Consider the following 15658-nt stretch of genomic DNA (forward strand, 5'->3'; position numbering starts at 1 on the left):
TTTGTTCCGCGATCTAGATGATTTAGATGCGCTGTTTGTATGCATAACATTCTGCTTACAATAAAGGTATTCAAAATCATTGCCGTACAGTATATGCCCATTTTAAATTGCTTGATAGGGCATCTCCTACCAGCAGAATTACAATAATATAATACATTTGGTGCAAATCGAGGTAGGTACATGTTCACACCTTAAACAAACCGTACCAAAGTTCGTTTGGAACCGGACTGAGACCACCTCTTCAGCTGGGTCTCGGTGCGGTTGTTTGGTCCGCACCAGAGTTCGATTGCTGTATTCATACCTGCCCAAAAGGTCCGCACCAAGGGGGGAAACGAACTTGAGTTCGATTCAATCGAACCAAACAAGGCAGGTGTGAATACACCCTTAGTAATCTCTTTTAAGTCAGTATTTGAATGTATGAATGTGTATATCAATGTATGAATGTGTATATCAAATTCAACCAATGGTGAGGCTTAACGACAAAGACAGGAAGTATATCGCCTTCTGAAATATTGCCAAAGACGGCGTTACAGGAATGCAGGAAGTATGGAAGGGCGACACAGCGTCTCCTTCCCTTCTCAGAAAACAACAGTTACATACAGAATCCGAGACGTTTTCATGTGTCAAACACAACTATGCAAAAAAGCATTTTGGTTTGAGTCAACATTCGCATACAGAAGATATAAGCATTTAAATCGAACAGTTTAGCACGTAAAAAGTCTAAAATTATGATGAAATTATTCTACAGGGAATAATAAAGATTTTTTTTAACTTCTTGCATAAAATAGATCTAAGCCCTTTCAATGGCCTGTATCTATGTATGTATATTTTCAAAAACTTCCCAGGGCCTTAAATTTTTTCCCCCAGATTCACAAACTTTCAAGGATTTCAAGGACCCACGGGAACCCTGAATATTTGTATGCCTAGCTTATTTATTGTAGTTTTTTGCAAATGTCCCCACACGATTAACAAGCAACAGGAAAGGAAACTCCAGGAAACTGATTATCAAACAAATGTGAAAATCTGTTTTAGGGTTTGAGTTGGGGCAGGGGGTAGCTGGGTGCGTACCTGCGTGTGTCAAAATGCAAACCTTAAAAGGACATAAGCTGATCTGGTTGAGTTCACTGGAGTTCATACACATAACCATCTTGTGTAACTAAGCCATTTCTAAGCACCGTAGACTTAAGTTGTATTTTTTTCCTACTCTGTATGTGCTTCTGTTTCTTTTTTGATTACAAATATCTTAACTCTTTTTTGCACTGTTATTTTCATCATTTAATTCCACTGCAGATATACTACTCCGTGGTGATAGTATTTTGTAGTTATCTATATTATGTGGATCTTGTTTTTGTTGTTTCTGCTGTTTCGGAGAGCTTCCAAACAAATGTTATTGTATTTTTTATATAATGACAATAAAGTTCTATTCTAAATTTATTTAGGTTAGAACAACTTGAGTGTTAGTAAATGATGATTTTGTGTCTGAATGTTGTTCCGTTTCATTTCATGAAAAGTACACACCCACAGTTTTATAAGTTCTCTAGCAGACGGCTTAAGATTGGAAGCAATCCAGTCTGAAGCAGACTAGACATGGGTTTGTGTAAGTAACAACTAGAGTTTTAATATTTATTTATTCCACACTGACCAGTTTAACCTTTTATTCTCTCTTTTACTCTCTAAAGTAACAATAGCAGCCGCTGTAGCTGGTGCAGGTAAACAGTGAAATAATAATTATATTTGTATAGGCATGTCAAGATGTAGGCAATTTTATATTTAAAAATATACTTTTATTTTTGTCTTGTTTTATCAGGCGGAGCAGTTGCTGCTGCGCCATTCGTTCTCGGGGCTGCTGGTGTCACCGCAACAGGAGTTGCTATGGGTTCTTTTGCCGCCACGTTCGGAATTGGAGGAGGTGAGCTTAATACCATGATGCCACAAGTGGACCCTGGACCCTATTGAATCTTATAGCCTAGTCATTAGTGTACGCCTGTTGTTATTGTAAGAGAACCGACGCTAACATACAGATGACTCATCATTGTGATAGCGTCTGTTTAGTTTACATGAACAAATTTACATCCACATTGTACAGTACGGATGTTGTAAACACTTATTATTTTTTTCTTTGTTTGTTTACCGATTTCAATTTTAAGAAGTTATAGCTTTTTTGTCATATGAAGGCTGGTGGTCTTTTTATTCTATTTCTATATTTTATTGATTTCGTTTTTCTATTTTATTGTAAAAATTTTGGATGTGTTACACCTTATAGGCCTACGGGCAGGGCCGCCTTAACCTAATGTGAGGCCCTGGGGCTGAGAGGTTTTAGAGGCCCCCCATACCCTCAATTTATAGTCTTATTTAATAAAAAAAGTGTAATATCTAGGTAATCTACATCACAAAATGCATTAGTTTCATTCAAGACATACAACAGTGAGTTTTCCCTCTTTGACCCAGAAAACACCATAATATCATTATTAACATATCACTGAGCCCACTTCAGCATAAACACAAGACACTTTATTTAACAACCACACACAGCAACTTGTGGTGAAAATAAAACCAAAATGTGTGAGAGAATGTTTATAAGCTCTATGTTTATATAGTTTTTGGAATATACAAAATTGCAGAAAACTCCCACTCACTAACTAAATGCTTACCACAGTTTTAACAATATAAGAAGTAAAGTTAGTTTTAAAGTGAAAATGCATTAATGTTAACAAAAGAGAAGTCTTTATAGACAGAATCTTGTTAAATGCATTAATGATAACAAAAGATAAGTCTTTATAGACAGAATCTTGTTTGTTATTTATTTTGTAGGCTATTGAAGAAATAGTATGCATTGTATTTAGTGTTTATGCATACGCATGTAAAACGAAGACGTATGAATATGCACAAAACAGACAGGGAACATACCTGTATATAAGATCTTTAGATAAGGAGATTATAAATATGAATGGTGCGATCAGGGGATGATCATTTGAGATGGTCTTGTCGCTCTTTTCTTTCTTAGACTTGCACCTTTACCGTTGCGTCTCTTTCTCGTCTTTCTAAACCAACAGATGTGTGTACTGTGAGCTAATGCCGCATCAAACTGCATCGCTCCAGGTGCGCACGCGTCACTGATATAAACGCGAGTAAACTTAAACTTTATGGGGCGGTTTCCCGGACAGGGATTAGACTAGTCCTAAACTAAAACATTTTTAAGAACTGTCCAAACTGAAAACAACTTGCAATGACATATCATAAAATACATCAGGGCCCTTTGTTTTGCCTCAAAATGCACACAGGTAATGTTTTTAGTAAGGCATGTTTGTTAAAACTAGTTATATTTCCTAATTAAACTAAGGCCTAGTCCTGGATTAAGCTAATCCCTGTCCGGGAAACTGCCCCTATAACAACTAACAGCATTATGTGCGGGAACTCCTTTCTTTATTTGGCGGCACAGTTTCTTGCGCACGTTTAGAGAGACTTCTGCATGCCAGAAACTCAGCTCCACGAGCACAGAGAGAGCGAGCGCGCGCGCGAAAGAGAGAGAGAGACCTGCACCTCACTAGTGCTTATTATGAAATTTCCGAAATTACTCTTTCATTTGTTGATGGATTATTTCCCGTTTCTCTATCACACTCATTCTAACATGCAGGAAGGCCAAGTTGACAACGCGCACTTAATTGCATTAGGCTACGCGGAAAATCCGTTACGTCTGATATTTTATTTCACGGTAAGTTACTACGGACCAATCAGCAGCCATGGAACGTGCATTTAAAGTGATTGACAGAAAACCTAACAAGTTACAAAACAATATGACATTTTCAGCTCATCATGAACGTGAACATGGGAGGCCCCTGAACTTGGGAGGCCCCTGGGCTTCAGCCCAGGTAAGCCCGTGCATTAAGGCGGCCTTGCCTACGGGGGAACAGGTCAAATGTTTTTTTTTCAAGATGGGCTTTGAATTTTGTTTTTCATTAGGTGCCACTGGTATCCCTGTAGCAGCTCAGGTTATCGGTGCGGTGGGCGGTTTGGTTGCTCTGCTATTTTGAAGTATCAAAACCGAAGGCCCGCATGTGAACCCATACTGAACCATGTATAGCGCCTCCTACCTTTTTGAAATGGAATTTTGTAAGGGGCAGCTCCAAGTTGAATAATTATATGCCTAGGTGTTGTATTAAGGCTACACTTGCTTTACGCCTGTTAAATAAAGAGGAAATAAATAAAAGGTGCTTTTGTGTCAGAGTGATCTTTCTATTCCTTTGTCCAAAGAAAAAACGAGTAAACAATGTATAGATATAAATATTTTCTATGTAAAAGAAAAAATATAAACAATGAGTTTAATGAAATAATAAGTACAACAGAAGGTGTGCTGTCACATCCAGTCATTTTCTGACAGCCTGTTTTGCAACTTTTTGTCAGATTTTTTACTACTCTGTAAATTAATGTGTTTGATTGAAGGGGAATTGTGTGTGTGCTCCTCAAAAGTGCTGAACTCTGTGGCCTTGAGCCAGTTCTGAAAATAAAAGTTTGCTTTATTTAATATTGATCATAAAACGAACTTTACAATACAGCATATTGGTCCGTGATGAACCATTGCTGCTTATAACTGGGTCTATCAGTTGTGATGCTGCACATACTTGACATATTTGTTCATTTCAGGTCTCAGTTTTGTTTCTTGAAAAAGACTTACCCGAGTGCCTGAAGCACTTTAAGTTTCAACTCTCACAAAGGCTAAGTTCATCAGTCACACAGGTTATTATATGAAGAGTTTGGTTCCAAAACCAGATAAAGAGCAGTTTATCTTTTTTTTTTTGAGTTGTGAATGCAAGCCCATGTTTTTTTATTATAAGTGCTAAACATACAACAGATAGTTAAGCAAAACACTAGACAACAAAAACAAAACAACAATTGTGATGATGGTGTTGTACTGAACGATGATGATAAGCAAAATAATAATAATAGTAAAACAAAATAATAATAATAATAATAATAAATTAAACAGATAATAATATGTATTTGTGTAATAATAATAATAATAATTATAACATGTATATTATGTAATAATAGTATGTACAATAATGGTAGTAATAGCAATAATAGTTCTAGGGATTGTTATGATTACAGGAATATTTTTAATTCCCATAATAATAACTTAATAATAAATAAATAATAAAAATAATAATAATTATTAATAGTAATAATAGTAACAATACTGACAACAACAAATATAGTATTATAAAAAAAGGATGGTGATTATATTAATATTTTGTAAAAACGGCAACAATCAATAATAATAATAATAATAACCACAACAACAGCACACATACACATTCCGCACCAATCAAAACTTCTGTGTCAGTGTTTGTTTCTTTTTCTTTCTTTTCTTTTGATTAATGGTAAAGTGACTAATTGTATATGTAAATATGTTTAAGCTAAGGTGGTGCATTAAAAGAAAGATGCGGTGCATTAAAAGAAAGATGCGGTGCATTAAAATCAAGGGTGATATTTGTTTGGTAATAGATTTAGTTACATTGATGTATTTTAATTATGTATATTTATTGTTATAATATTCATTTGAATCGTTACTGTCCTTATACAAAAGAAAATATCATCCCAACACTATTCAATATCTCTATGTTATTTACAATAGTATTATTATTAATATTAATAATCATAATAAAAATAATAATAATCATCATCATCATAATAAGAAGAATTATAAGTAAATACACTAGGATGGGTGTGTTATCAGCATTAATAGCAACAATAATAATTATAATGGTTAAAAATATAATAATAATAATAATAATAATAATAATAATAATAATAATAATTATCATATGTAAAGGTAAAAAATGCCTAATATTTTTGATAAGAACAATAATAATAAGTAGATACATAATTATTAGGATGAATGTGTTATCAACATTTATAAAAATACCACCAATAATAATAATAATGATGATGATGATGATCAGAATATCCATAATATTTGTATTAATAATGAATAATTAGATAATTAATTAGGATGAGTGTGTTAAATTTGTAATAGCTGAATGAGGTTTGATCTGGTTGTTGTTCCGAAATATAGTTGTAATGTGGTGAGGAATATTCTAACGAGATTTTAAGCCAATTTTTCCAATGTGTTTTGTGTATAGTGTTCCGGATTTCCTGTTCATGAAGATTGTTTTCTTGGCAATGGTTAGGGCCACCAGGAGCATTCTTTTGTTTGTTATTTCCTGAACGAGACTTGATCACCTAGTAGATAGAGTAAGGGGGATAATGGGATGCAGCACACTGTAAAAAAATTCCGTAGAAATTACAATGTTATTGCAACTGGGTTGCCGGTAATTTACCGTAAATTTACTGGCAAAAGTTTGTTCAAAGTTAAATAAATTTTAAATATTAACAAGTCTTTATCTTTACAGAATAAAACTATACTATAACAGCCTCATGCAAAGCATTCTGGGAACCAGAAATCACCATCAACCTTTTTCTGTTTTTTGCTTCAGATTTTGTGTCCCAGAATGTTTAGCTTGATGCTGTTTTTTTAGTTTTACTCTGTAAAGACAAAGACTTGTAAATGTTTAATGTTCATTTAACTTTGAACGAAATGCTGCCAGTAAAAAACATAAATTTAAATCTACGGTAAGTTATCGGCAACCCAGCTGCAATTTCTAAGGAATTTTTTTACAGTGCAGCCCAGGAGGCAGGATAGGGATTCAGTGACATCTTTCCAAAATTGTTTAATTGGTGGGCAGACAAAAGCTTCTTTTTCTAAAAAGATGTTATGCTGATAACTTTCTTAATGAGTGCATGCTTCATTTGTGAATACAATAAATTACTGTAATAGTTGAGGGGTGGGGTAGCCTAATGAACAGGCCAAAAATATATATTTAGAACACTCACAGTTCAAGAGTCACAAAAATGCATTTGTATGTCAATCAAACAAGTTGTTTCATATTTTTCATTCCAATCATTTCAAACATTTAAGCTGAATACAGTAATTATTTTTGAACCAGTACACGTGCCTGCCACAGCCCACAGGCTGTATACATCAGTGATACAATTTATAAAACACAACCCATAAATGACAAATTGCATTGTGTAATGTTTCAGATGCATGATCACATCAAAAAGTGTGAGAGAAAGAACATCATAGAAAAATATAACAAATAAACCTATAAGGTCACTTGTTGTTAACCCATCCAACACATATTTCTGTAAAATGTATTCCTAGCTTGTTTAGTGTATTTGTTTTGCAAATGTCCCCACATGATTAAGAAGCAACAGGGACCCCACTAAGGAAACTGATAATCAAACGAATCTGTTTTAGGGTTTGAGTTAGGGGAAGGGGGTTGCTGGGTGCGTATGTCAAAACGCAAACCTTAAAGGGACACTCCCCTTTTATTACAGACAGAAAAGTAAAAGTTGCGATTTTCTAGGCAGATATGGCTAGGAACTATAATCTCATTCTGGCGTAATAATCAAGGACTTTGCTGCCATAGCTGCGGCAGGCACAATGATATTAGGCAGAGCCCAAAAAATGGTCCCCTGCTATTTAAAGTTACCAAGAGGAGTATTTTCAGGTGCTGCATAATATCATTGCGCCTGCTGCAGCCATGTTATGGCAGCAAAGTCCTTGATTATTACGCCAGAATGAGAATATAGTTCCATATCTGCCTAGAAAATCGCCACTTTTATTTTTCTGTCGGTCTTAGTACACAATGTAACTACAGAAGAGTCAAGTTATCGAAACTCTTTGGTTATTTTTGAGCACAATGCTAAATGATCTAATCAGACGCAATGGATTATATGCTAAAAGTGGTAGCGCCAGACCCGGAAATCGGCTGAATGGATTCCAAAACCGTAAAATTTTAAAATTTCACTCTAGAGGAGCTAGAAAATTTGCATATTTAAAAAAAATAACTATATGTAATAATAATAAATGTCCCTTTAAAAGGACATTCTCTGTTCTGGTTAAGTTCACTGGAGTTCATACATATGAACCATGTTTGTAACCAAGCTGGTTCTGAGCACCGTTGACTTGGTGCTTCTGTTTCTTTTTTGATTACAAATATTTTTACTCTAAATTATTTTGTTTAAAACAACATGAGTGTGAGTAAATGATAACAGATTTTTTTTTGTTTGGGTACCTTTAAGTAGTTTTATCTACATTTTGTGTATGAATGTTGTTCAGTTTCATTTCATGAAAAGTACACACCCACAGTGTTATAAATTCTCTAGCAGAAGGCTCGAGCCTCGGGAGCAGTCCAGTCTGGAGAAGGAAGCAGACTACGACATGGGTTTGTGTAAGTAAACAACTGCATCACTAGAGTTTTAATACTTCTTTATTCCACACTGACCAATTTAACCTTTTATTCTCTCTCTGACTTTCTAAAGTAATGATACTTGGAGGTGTAGCAGGTGCAGGTAAACAGTGAAATAATAATTATATATTTTTAATAAAGATGTAGGCGATTTTATATTTAAAAATATAACTTTTATTTTCATTTTTTTATGTTTTATCAGGCGGAGCAATTGCTGCCGCCCCATTTGTTCTCGGGGCTGTGGGTTTCACCGCAGCAGGAGTTACTGTGGGTTCTTATGCCGCCAGTATGATGTCAGCTGCAGCTGTAGCTAACGGAGGAGGGATCGCAGCTGGATCTCTGGTAGCAGCTCTTCAGGCAGCAGGTGAGCTAAATATCATAATGCCACAAATGGACCCTGGACCCTATTGAATCTTACAGCCTAGTCATTAGTTTACGCCTGTTGTTAGTGTTAGAGAACCGACGCTAACATATAGATGACTCATCATTGTGATAGCGTCTGTTTAGTTTACATTAACAAATGGGTCTAAAATTATAGCGGTAGTGTAGACATCCACATTGTACAGTAGGCTACGCCTATTGTAAACAATTATTATTTTATACATAGGCTATATATATATATATATATATATATATATATAGTTTGTTTTGTTTACCGGTAAAGGAATTTACTATTACAATACTAGGATAGTTATCAATTTATTACATAAAAAATCTTAATTTTAGGAACCTAGCTTTATTGAAGGCTGCATGGTGATCTTTTTTTTATTCTAGGCTATTTTTATTCATTCTATTTTTCTATTTTATTGTAATGATTTTGTATTTGTTAAAATCTAATATGGGGGAACAGGGCTATTCAAATGTTTGTTTTCAAGATTGGCTCTGAATTTTGTTTTTCATTAGGTGCTGCTGGTATCCCTTTAGCAGCTCAGGCTGCTGTTGGTGCGGTGGGCGGTGCGGTGGGCGGTACTGTGGCTACAGCAGCTGCGATACTGATTTGAAGTATCAAAACCGAAAGCGCACTGAAGACCTGCATATGAACCCCTAGTTTTCCTACATAACCATGTATAGCGCCTCCTATCTTTCTGATGTGGAATTTTATCCAGGTTCAATAACTATATGCCTGTGTTGTATTAAGGCCCTATCTGACTATGCTACACTTGCATAAATAAAGATATAATAAATAAATGTATTTTGTGTCAGAGTGATCTTTCTATTTCATTGTCCAAAGAATAAACGAGTAAACAATATATAGATATAAATATTTTCTATGGAAAAGAAAAACATTTCCTTATCTATAGCCTATACAATGATGAGTTTAATGAAACAAAAATCAGAAGAGAAAGTATAACATAAAACGCTAATTATGTCCAGTTGATAGTTTGCATGTATTGAAGTGTCACTGTAGCACAAAGGGCCATGTATATAACAAAGGGCCAAGGTTTAAGTGACAGAATTCAATCAGAAACCAGTTCTATCAGAAACCAGTTTTATAGCCTAACATTCAATCTTTTTTCTCACAACATTTCTCTTTAAACATTTAAACATAGCTTTTAAATAATAATTATCCTAAGATAAGGCAAGAGTTTGCATAACAATTTTTTTAATAATACATAATGATTTTTGTCCTGTATTTTTTTATATAATTTGCTTGAACATGCTACATCTGCCTTAACATGATCACATGAGAACTCAGCAGGAAATTTCGCTTGCAACCATGTTAGGACAATTCACACATTACGAGTAAAAACATATTTTTTTTTTACTGAAACATCTCAACACATTTTCTTTGAAATTGCATGCACTATTTTATTTGAATATGATTTGTCTTAAAGCCACATTCTATGATCTTAATATTACATATTTGAGTAGGCCTATATTCCGTATTTCTATTTATTGTACTTCTTACTTTATATTGCAAAACTTGATTTTACTTTTTATACTTTTCATTGCAATTTCTTTACTTTATTTATTACTTTAAATTGCTATTTAATGTTGGTTGCCCTTCTACCCTATGTTCTTGTGAGCTAAAATCAAAAGAATTTAATTGTACCAAGGTACATATGACATTAAAAAATCTTGAATGCTGAATCTAATAATTTAATATTTTGTCTAATTACGTGGTGGAAAATGGTTTAAAAAATCTGAACAATTATTGGTTGGGAATATATCACGCACCTCATTGGGCTTATTGGGAAAATAACAAACAAGATATATGATGATATTATTAAGTTTATAAAAGAATGTGATCTAAATAGAGAATATACATATACTGTAGATAGGCTATTTATTCTGATCCACACTCCAGTCCAGATACGGGCGGTAATGCTCCTATAAGTTAGTTGCTAACCGTCAATAAACACCTAAGAAGAAGAAAAAGAAGCCCTCTCATTCAGCCGAAACACTAGGTGGCGGTAATAGAGTTTAATCCCTTAAGGAACCAGAGAGTCCGAGTGAACATGATTAAAAACACGCTCTCTAAAGCAGGAACATAGATGGGGCGCAGTTTTAAAATGATTTTATGAGTTTTAAATAATTAAGTGTTCGTGATCTGGAGTAAGGGGGAATAATGGACAATTTCAAGGGACCGCTAGTAACAGATTGCGAGGAGCTGCTGGGTCGTTTTCAGGCGACCGAGTCTGTTCGGTTCGAGCGCTTTTCAGCGATCTGGAGAGACATGAACTTCAGTAGCATCTTCAAGTAAGTGTGTGAATTGTTTCACGTGGCTTCATTATTTAACCTTAATCACATACAAATCACTCCCATAGATTCCAGTGATGGTTTAATGTGCACTTTCTACTCACGAGGGATTGTTTCTTTTTCTTTTTGCAGTGGCAAACCGGAGCCTAAAGAGAGAAGACACTTCGCTCGCTTGGCTCTGTCTGTCGTGTCTCCATACTTTTATCCCCCCTACACCTTCCAGATCAGAGCTGGGGGGCTTTATCTCCTCTATGGGCTCTTCAATGCCCAGCTCTGCAGTCCAAAAGAAAAGGTGTGTTATCACTTCCACTACTTCTATGACTATTTGCTGTCTGGCTTTTGGTTTTTACTGCTCTGTGATACGCTGTTTAGGGATCGTTATTTGTTCTTTTATGAACATCAACTTTGACTATGAGCTATGATTGTATAAAAAAAGTGTACAAAACTGCAAAAATCTTGTGTTATAGTCAGAAAATAACAGCATGTTGGTTTGGAAGAAGTAAAGAGTTTTTTGGCAAAATATTTGTTTGATCTCAAGTTATTACAAATGCACTGTATGTATTGTAACTTGAAAATCACTTACTAAAGAATGCAATGTAAATTGTTGAAGGAAGTTTTCTGTGTTTCGTAGATCCGCATCGCTCTGAAGGACTGGCAGGATGTCATGCAGTTCCAGCAGGATGCAATGAACGCTCAACATTATGATGTGATTTATATCTTTAGAAAACTTCTGTCAGAAAAAGCATTTTTATTTACAGCCATGCCAACAAAGGTAGGTTCATATGCCTGATGGTCATGAATCTAAACTGCTTGCATGTCAGTGCAATGTGATTTATAGTAGCCATTGTCAGTGGGGGCTCATTACTGCTCTTCCGAGGGGCGCAAATTCAAAATATGTGTTTGGAGTGTCGTGTGTTGCTCATGTTTTCAAAATATGTGTTTGTTGCGTCATGTGAACCATGTGCATCACATTTTGTCAAAATAAGTGCCTGCTGCACACACGTCAAAACCGTTTATGATAAAAGAGACGCTCACGTTCACAAAATACATGCACGACACTCCCATAAAATTAAATTCTGATCACGCATGAGATTATACAAGTATCTGGCAAACGCAAGTGGTTGTTTTTTTATCATAAACCCTTTAGACGTGTCTGCAGCAGGCACTTGACAAAAGACATATAGGTTCACTCGACGCGCCAAACACATATTTTGAAATGTCGAACCACACACGATGGGCTACATACATGTTTTGACGAACTTCGCGTCATGCGCTCTTGTAAAAAGAAGTCACCGACCACCACTGGACATTGTAGGACGGACATGTAAAAGCAGTAGCTGACTTTATTGATAGGAAAAAAGTTGGCCATAATCCTTAATAGTGTGACAGAAGTTTGCAAAAAATACATAGTGGACCTAACCATATACCAGTGGGTTTATGCAAGTCACTTGTTCTTACTTCCTCTTTAACTTGGTAAATTTAAGGTAAAATCATTAAAATGGGAAAAACACAAATGGTACCATGAAGAGGATGTTGTCACCCAAAAATCTCAAATAAATATTTTTTTGTATCTTTTAAAGTAGCCACTCTTTGCCTAAAATTGGCAAAAACATGACCCTGTATGTGAAAACACAGCTGAAGTATTTTTTTTTTTAATTTACTGTTTTCTACATAAAATCATCCTACATAATGTAAAGAACATTATTATCAACCAACTTCTTGAGGTACGCTTCTGGTATGCTTGTTAAACTAAATTTGGGAGTAAACATCATTATTATTTGGCCTAAATTTAAGGTTTGTAATGAAAAAAGACATTTATATTGCTGCAATTAGTTATAACATTTAAACATATGCATTCATATCAAAAGGTTATAAGATTATAATTCCACATTATCCATAATTTTGTGTATTCACAGCTCTTTTCTCGGATGAAGAGAGAAGATGGAAAGGTGAAGAAAATCTGTGAAGAGTTTGTTGATCCATCATCACGACCTCAGGAACTCATCACTACAGACGTGCTAGAGGTAACCCCAATGTGTTTTTTGTTTTTTTAAGTTTGTCAGTAAAAAACAGTTTAAATAAAGATTAACCCAGATCAAGGTTGTATTTTCATTTTAAATAAAAACACTGGTTGATGGGTGCATTTTTGTATGTTTATGTTTTTTGGACTCTTAGGAACTGGAGAACGTGCATGAACATTACGAGGACCTGAAGAAAGCAGTTTTTAATGATCCAGACCCAAACATGACCCTTATCCAACAGAACCTGATTTCCAAATTAAACAACGCTGTCCTCAATTATTCCAACTGGCAGAATAAGAACCATTCAGTAAGTTTGTGCATGCTGCATAACTATGTTAATTTTAGTGATGAGCCCCACATATTTAATGTTGTTTAATGTTGCATGTGTTTTTTTATAGGCATCTGAGGAGCAGGATGCTGGAGAAGGGCCTTCAAATCAAGATGTAAGATGTTTTTATAATAATAGATGTATATTCCGCTCCTGCAGAAGTGTGTGTTATCGCAGTACCCTTATTTCATATGCAATGTGAATTCTCTGAATCTCTGTGTTTTTTCCCAAAGAGCTCCAGCAGAGCCCAGCTGTTAGCTTCAATCAAATCTAAATCATATGGACAGGTTATGGAGGTAAATAAAGCATGTGCACATCATCCTAAGAAATTGTCTAAATATTTTTTGTTTAAATGGTTACAGCTTCATCACCATGAGCAATCATAAAAAGTAACTTTACTGGATGCTTTTCAAACTCGATTAAGGGAAACAACCACATCTGGCTGTACAGATGTATAGCATTTCAGCTCTCAACTTCTTTGATTTCTAGAGATTTCATACATTTTTCTTCTAGGCTTCAAAGTCCCGACGTCACCGACAGGCACAGCTTGTGCCATCAGCCGATCCAGATCAAACATGTAAAGTCTCTTCAAAGAAAAAGAGAAAACCATCTCTTAAAAATCGCACACAATCACGCTTCAAGATTCAAGGTATAGCTTCTGGCCACTTAAAACATTCACAGATTTACACTTTGTTTACCAGTGGATCCTTTACATGCCTAGTAATGCTATTAGATTAAAAAATATCTGGTTATTATTATATTTGACCCGGGACCACAAAAAAACAGTTTTAAGGGTTCTTTAAAAAATTGAGATTTATCACATGAAGGCTGAATAAATAAACTTGGGTTCCTAGTATAGGGCAATATTTGGCTGATATACAACAATATGAATATCTGCATTCTGAGGGTACAAAAAAATTAAATATTGAGAATATTGCCTTAAAAGTTGTTCAAGTAAAGTCCTTAGCAACACATATTACTACTAATGAAATAATTTTTTGATATATTTACAAAATATAGAAACCCTAGAACGTGATCTTTACTTAATATCCTAATTATTTTTTATACAATTATACCCGTGCTGGTTTTGTGGTCCAGTGTCACATATGTTGTAGCTGCACAACAAAAGTTTACACTTGAAGATAAGCAAAATGGCAATTTACTTGCAGGGTTGCACTAGCAAAGCATTAAACTTTTTTTTATTTATAAGCCTGATAAATGAACAGATTTTACAGTGTTTACATGACCTTACACATTGATGACTTGTTGCATCCATAAAAACCTCACTGATCACTGGTTTTGCAGGAAAAGAGCGTGAGATACTGAAACATGCGACACGCCTTTGGCGTTTGAGTGCAGTGAAAGAAGAGACGGTGGCAGGTAAGCAGATTAGTAGACGGGATTACTTCCATCACCAATCAAAAGTTGGCTTGTTTAATCAAAGAGCTAAACTACTGTCGCCTTATTTTTATTTCTTTAGAAAGAAAGAAGCCATTCAACTGGAACCCTAAGATGGAAAGTGATGTCATGTAGCGTTCAGTGGATCTTGGCAGACCAAGACTGGAAGATATATGAATGTAAATGTTTTTAAGGTTGTGGTATTCAACATTTTAATGAATATTTGGTATCCAAATATCATACATGTGCAAGACAAGTACAGGTTTTAATTCTGTTTTAGATGTTTGTAAAAATACAGTTTGTCATAAGGTGCATGATAAAAGAGGTTATAATTGAGCAATGCCACAGCATCAAAGGCATAAGAAATTGACTATTTGATATGCCTGATATGTAAAACTAAAGTTTTTAATTGTAACGTGTTTTTAGGTATCTGATGAAAATGTTTACATGTGTTCAGTTTTGCACATTCTGTCTTGTTTTTATTTCACTTTGTGTTGTAACTTTGCCAATTAATACAACACATACACAGAAGAAAGAAGGATTTGTGTGGTGTTTTTCCAGGTTTTTGTAACCTAAAGGTTTTATGGACGCACTGTTAAGGTGGTTTCCCAGACAGGGCTTAAGTGTTAAAAATGTCTCGGACAAAAATGCTTGTTTGATGTCTATTAACTGAAAACAGCTTGCACTGACATATCTTAAAATATATCAGTGCCATTGTTTTGTCAAAAATGCACACCAATATTGTTTTATTTTAAGGTATGTTTGTATAAACTACTTAAATGCCATAATAAAACTAAGACCAAGCTTTTTTGAGCTAATACTTCACATATGAACTCTGGGGACACCAAATATTTATTTTACATCTTTAAAAAAAACTCATAATATGACCCCTTTAATAT

General features: G+C 34.8%; 2 protein-coding genes and 1 long non-coding RNA gene across 3 annotated transcripts; all 3 read left to right on the forward strand.

Moving 5' to 3' along the window:
• The first annotated feature begins 1486 nt into the window (after nt 1-1486).
• LOC135787547 (uncharacterized) lies at nt 1487-4210 on the forward strand. The gene is made up of 4 exons (XR_010547095.1): nt 1487-1597; nt 1680-1709; nt 1808-1909; nt 3961-4210. It is a non-coding gene; the product is annotated as an uncharacterized lncRNA (long non-coding RNA).
• Nucleotides 4211-8191: 3981 nt separating this feature from the next.
• On the forward strand, nt 8192-9504 carry LOC135786482 (interferon alpha-inducible protein 27-like protein 1). Its single transcript, XM_065295950.2, has 4 exons — nt 8192-8294; nt 8386-8415; nt 8515-8676; nt 9216-9504. The coding sequence occupies exons 1-4, from the start codon at nt 8192-8194 to the stop codon at nt 9311-9313; spliced, it is 393 nt and encodes a 130-aa protein (XP_065152022.2). The 3' UTR covers nt 9314-9504.
• Nucleotides 9505-10740: 1236 nt separating this feature from the next.
• snapc1b (small nuclear RNA activating complex, polypeptide 1b) lies at nt 10741-15563 on the forward strand. The gene is made up of 10 exons (XM_065296281.2): nt 10741-11012; nt 11145-11304; nt 11644-11784; nt 12929-13036; nt 13188-13340; nt 13432-13476; nt 13595-13657; nt 13875-14010; nt 14667-14741; nt 14842-15563. The coding sequence occupies exons 1-10, from the start codon at nt 10882-10884 to the stop codon at nt 14892-14894; spliced, it is 1065 nt and encodes a 354-aa protein (XP_065152353.1). The 5' UTR covers nt 10741-10881; the 3' UTR covers nt 14895-15563.
• Nucleotides 15564-15658: the final 95 nt, after the last annotated feature.

The sequence above is a fragment of the Paramisgurnus dabryanus genome, chromosome 20 (assembly GCF_030506205.2).
Source record: "Paramisgurnus dabryanus chromosome 20, PD_genome_1.1, whole genome shotgun sequence".
Classification (NCBI taxonomy): Eukaryota; Metazoa; Chordata; class Actinopteri; order Cypriniformes; family Cobitidae; genus Paramisgurnus; species Paramisgurnus dabryanus.